Source organism: Adiantum capillus-veneris, chromosome 12 (assembly GCF_014529385.1).
Source record: "Adiantum capillus-veneris isolate H3 chromosome 12, ASM1452938v2, whole genome shotgun sequence".
NCBI lineage: Eukaryota > Viridiplantae > Streptophyta > Polypodiopsida > Polypodiales > Pteridaceae > Adiantum > Adiantum capillus-veneris.
The window spans coordinates 25,955,327-25,960,445 of NC_140942.1; the positions used below are offsets into that span (position 1 = coordinate 25,955,327).

Below are 5,119 nucleotides of genomic sequence, written 5' to 3' on the forward strand. Positions count from 1 at the left end.
AAACTTGGCTTTTATACCTTAGCTTAAGTTTTTAAAATGTCAACAGAGATTCAAATCTATGCACACGGCGTCAAAGATGCATGGCAAGAGCTGGTTCGTTGTTCCAACTAAGGCTGTCTTCCTCTGTGGCCGCCCCCCCCCCCCCCCGGCGAAAGAGCTGCTGGCCTTTCTCAACCTTTCTCTCTTTTTTGCTCTTTCTTCTCCAGCAACAACGTTCAGACGAGGCGGCAAGAGACTTGAACCCAACCTTATTATTTATTTGAAAGAGGACAGGCAAGTTTGTAAAACATGCCGCCCACCCCAAAACATGCCTTATTATTTATTTGAAAGTGGACATGCAAGTGTGTAAATTGTGTGCGTCCACCCTCACCTTTAAGTGCCCCAACCATGAGATCAAGGGCTCTTGTGTTGAGATTAGTTTCTATATCGAGATCTATTGTTTTAACTTTAAGTTTATGGAGAATCACATATATTTCAAAAAAGCGCACGCGGGCTTGATGGTTAAGACCGTTGCTTCTCTGGCTAGTGGTGACGGTGGTATCCCGAGATTAGGGCCCCATGTGGCTGGCCTCTTGAGATTAGTTTTGAAAATCCAAACTTGAGATTCCGAGTTTAGTTTTCGCATATCGGTGGTCCAGATTGATCGTCTTTTCGCTTTTCACTCGGAACCATTGATCCTACAGTTTCCCCATGGCACTTAACGGGTGGGCCCACCCATCCCGGAGGGAGGGAGGGAGGGAGGGAGGGAAGGTGGGTGGGCACTGGGGGCGTGCCTGGTCCGAACGTCTGATGTTGAGGGAAAGGCAGGTTTGACATTTGTTCGGAAAACTCCTCCTGCTGGCAGCTTTGACTGCATGATGTGATAGATCCGCGTGGAAACCTTAACAGCCGGGAACGCGGCCTTGAGGCTTGAACGGTGAACTTGGCTCCTCTATAATGAAGCGGTACCCGGTCTCCATCCTCTGCGATCGGTACGAATTTATAACCTAATTTGCTCCTACAATCAAATTACTTGGCAATATGGGCAATCACTTTTCTTGCATGTCCCCTTCTGCTTCCATTAATCGCCTGCAATATGCTGCAGAGTCTCAGTGTATAAGCGCCATCAATCTCCTCCACTGGGAGACCGGCGCCCTATCCCAGCTGCGAGGCCGCCTCACTGCCGCAGAGGCCATGATGGAATTCCCTGCGCAATTTCTGTGCCCCTTTTCGAGTGCGCCAAGCGCCAGCCCTAATTGCGGTCGGCGCATCTGCGCTGTGCCTGCCGACGAAGAGTTGCAAGCTGCAGAATTGTATTTGCTGCTTCCTATGGATAGGCTAAACACACGCTTCTCAACGGAGGAGCTGGCTGGCTTTGCAGAGTTGGAGGCCGCATGGAAGTGTCATGGGAAGCAAGGCGGCGCCAATATATTTTCTCAGAGCAAAGTAGCCCCATTTCCTGCATCACCAGCTTCGGATGCTTATATGCAGCTTGGTTCAATGGCTGAGAGCTCTGTAATAAAATTGAGGGGGCGGCCGTTTTATAAATTACGGCTGGAGGGCGCTGCGGCGGGCCGCAGGCAGGTGATGTGCAGGTCGAAGTCGTGGATGCCGAAGTTAGAAACTGTAAACGAGCACGCCGCTGGGTCGTGAGATATCCATGCTCCTCAGTTGCTTTGTGTGGTCGACTTGCTGCAATGGCTGAAAGCATCAATTCCTCATAGGGCGCGGGCGCAAACGCCATGTGAAGGGAGACTATGGGCCATGTGAACAACTAGATTAGGGTGTACTAGTACTGTGTGTCGTCATTCAAAACAATGTAGATCTTGTAATCTAGGCCATTTGGAACCATGACTCATTGTCTACACTCATCTTGTAGTTCAATCCTGGACTCTGGAGGTGATCATTTTTAAAGCCCCGAAGGTCAACCATATAATGCCATGGATTTGCTATCGTTGTAGATGTGCTTTGTCTTCCATGCCATTGCTATGTAAGGCACTAAAAGCATGTGCTCTGTCTAAATAGCTGGTGTGATGTGATGTTGCATTTTTTTATTATAAGCCGCTATATTCACATATTATCATATTACAAGCGAGACTCCCGCCAACGGCAGTGCTGTCTACGTCGGTAGCAAGAATAGTCATGGAGAAATTTCTACACGAAGTAGCTAAAGAGAAGCTATCCCTTTTCCTTTCAGCCTTGTCCACATCTCTCTAGTAGATAGCTAAACTCATGTGAAAGATAGCTAGGACAGTTTGCCAAAGATACTTCCCTTAAGAGAGAAATTTCAAGCATGTTGAAAACTAATCACATTACTCATGAATAGATAGAGAGAAATAAGGAAAAGGGAGATAGAGAGGAGTCCTTTGATATAGGTGTTGCAATCTGTAGCTCCCATGGTAGCTCCATGTCTTATCAAGTTTCTTAGTTTTAAAGACAATGCCCTTTGAGTTGGGAATGCAACAATAGTAACACTGATTCACCTCTATGCAAATCATCTCCAGCAAAGCACAACTCTATAGTAGAGAGACAACTTTTGTCTCCATTAAAGTGCAACTCTAAAGTATAGAGCAAGCTAAGGCTATACTTTTGGCATGAAGAAAACCTTCATTATCCTTGCAAGAGTGCTTTAAAAAACCTCAACACATATTCTTAATGAAGCTTGCAAAGTAGAAAGTGGGTTTCAACATTGTATATTACCCACCCCTAATTCTCTCGTATCCACTCATTTGCAATTGCTCCAAGTTTTTGACATTAATAGTGAAGATTTTGCATAGACATAGCAACACATTACAACAATTTGGTAATGTAACATTTAATGCACTAGTAACCTGTGTGTAGCAAAAATTGATAACGTAGTGAGCATTTCATTAAGAACAAGTTCCTAATGAGCATAGAGAGAGTACTTAATTTGAGAAAGCAACATAGCGACTTACACGTAGCTAATTTGACATTGACAATACTTGAAAAGAAAGTGAAATAGAACAATTGACAACAATGGAAGACTGGATTTAAATTAAGCCGGTCCCCCCTCCATAAAGGCTTTGTATTATAGCTTCTCCCATCGAAGGAGACTTTTGTACAATACAATTCTTGCGTTCCTTGGTGCAATGAAGATGGAAGCTACATGCACCAAATTATGCCTGAAAAACACACCTAGTGTCCCTAGCCTCAGCTGTTACCATGTACATGTGGTAGTGATGTGTGTGAACACAGTAGGACCGCCGGGGCATTTTTTCCCTCTTTAGGAGGTTTTTTCCCCCGTGCATTGTATATACGCCCGTCACTCTAGGGCTATCTATCTTTCCATTGCACACTAAGTTACACACTCTCTATTGTGTGCCTTGAGCTTCCTTCATCTTCTCCAAGCTGTGTGTGTTTCTCTGCAACCCTAATTCCAACAATTGGTATCAGAGCAGGTCACGTCCTCTCGTGCTTAGTCGCCAGCTGCTCCAGCACACGCCTGCTCACTTTCTCCGATTTCAGTGAGCTTTGGCAAGCGTTCGCAGGTCAACAAATATTTTGGGACAGCTCGTGTTCGCAGGTCTGCTCAGAATTTTGATTTGGGCTCATTTCGGCCTCCGTTTCCACTACAGGCAGTACTGCACTGGCTATTTCATCATTTTGTGTAGAATTTCTGTCAGTGTCGTTTTCTGCATAACAGGTGCCTTATAGTCTTCTACGGTTTGTGTTATATAGCACATGTTGTTCCCGCTCCGTTACTCCTATTTTCGGGCAGTTTTCACATCAGGTGCAACATTTACCATGGCTGACAACAACAACACAGATGTGTTCAGGATGTTTGCTGCTGAGGATAGGTTGGATGGGGACAACTACCCTATGTGGGCTTATATGATGCAACATGTTCTTGTGTCAAAGGGTGTCTGGAACATTGTGCAGGGCATTGACGTACGTCCTGGTTCTGAGGATGTAGGCGATGTTGAGGATGTTGCAGGTCTTGCTGCAAGGATTGCAGCTGTTAGAGTTGTTTTGCCTACGGAAGAACAAGATCGTTGGGATGTTAAGGATGCGCAGGCTCATGCATTGATTGCGTTGTCTGTGAAGCGCACCATTGTTCCTCACATCCGTTCAGCAAAATCTGCAAAACAGGCTTAGGATATTTTAGCAGGTCTTCATGCAAGCCGCAATGAGGCTAAAATTTCTTTGCTGCGTAAAGAGCTGGAGACGAAGATTATGCATGAGGAAGATGATATGGATACTTTCGTTGCTAGTGTCAAGGATATCAATGAGCAGCTTATTTTTGTAGGTGAAGTATAGTTCCCTTGTGCAGAATGTTCTTCATGCCTTACCAGATTCCTACCAGACTTTCGCTAGTACTTGGAGACTGATGACCCAAGGAAATCCAGAAGTTGTCAAGTTTGATGCATTATGCACATTGCTGTTGCAAGAGTCACTTTCCAGAAAAAACGGGACTAGACAGCGTGCAGTTGAAGAGGCTTGTATTGCTTCTCAAAGAAAGGGTGGTAACAGCAATGCAGCCACTTCTTATGGTTCTGCCATGAGTGGCAAAAATTATGTTCCTAATGCTTCTGTTGGCAGCAGTTCGTCTGGAAATTCTGGTGATAAGGGCAAAAATAAGATGCGTTGCCATTATTGTAAAGCTAATGATCACTTGATCAAGTCGTGTCCTAAGTTGAAGGCCAAAGAGGATAAGAAGAAAGAGGGTGGTTCCACTGCAAATGCTGGTTCCACTACCAATGCAGCCATTGTTGAGTCTTCTGTGAAAGGAGACTGTGTTGCTGATGTTGATGCAGAATGGGCTTTTAGTGCAGAGTGCACTTACAATCCTGTTGTCCATGATGCATGCTTGTCAGTTGCTGCAGATTCACATGTGTGGTATTTCGACAGTGGTGCTACAAAGCACATTACCTCATATCGTGAATTGTTTACCTCTCTCGAGTCTGCCCCTCATGGGAATTCAGTCACTTGTGCCAACAATGCCTCTTATCCAGTTCACGGAGTTGGAAAGATTGTGCCCACTGCTGCTAATGGCAGTTCCTTCACACTTGTTGATGCACTTTATGTACCTGGGATCAAAAAGAATCTCTTATCTGTATCCGCACTTGCTAGACTTGGACTTGTAGTCAAATTTGTGGATGACAGATGTACAGCTCATGAT

General features: G+C 45.1%; 1 protein-coding gene across 1 annotated transcript; it reads left to right on the plus strand.

Annotated features, from left to right (window-relative positions):
• The first annotated feature begins 997 nt into the window (after window positions 1–997).
• Window positions 998–2,023, plus strand: LOC147445473 (uncharacterized). The gene has a single exon (XM_086526040.1). It carries the CDS (start codon window positions 1,021–1,023, stop codon window positions 1,630–1,632), a length of 612 nt encoding a protein of 203 aa, XP_086382166.1. The 5' UTR covers window positions 998–1,020; the 3' UTR covers window positions 1,633–2,023.
• The last annotated feature ends 3,096 nt before the right edge of the window (window positions 2,024–5,119 follow it).

Bases quoted from the DNA above. Each gene is read 5' to 3' on its own strand.
- LOC147445473 (XM_086526040.1), top strand. From the start codon at position 1,021: ATGGGCAATCACTTTTCTTGCATGTCCCCTTCTGCTTCCATTAATCGC.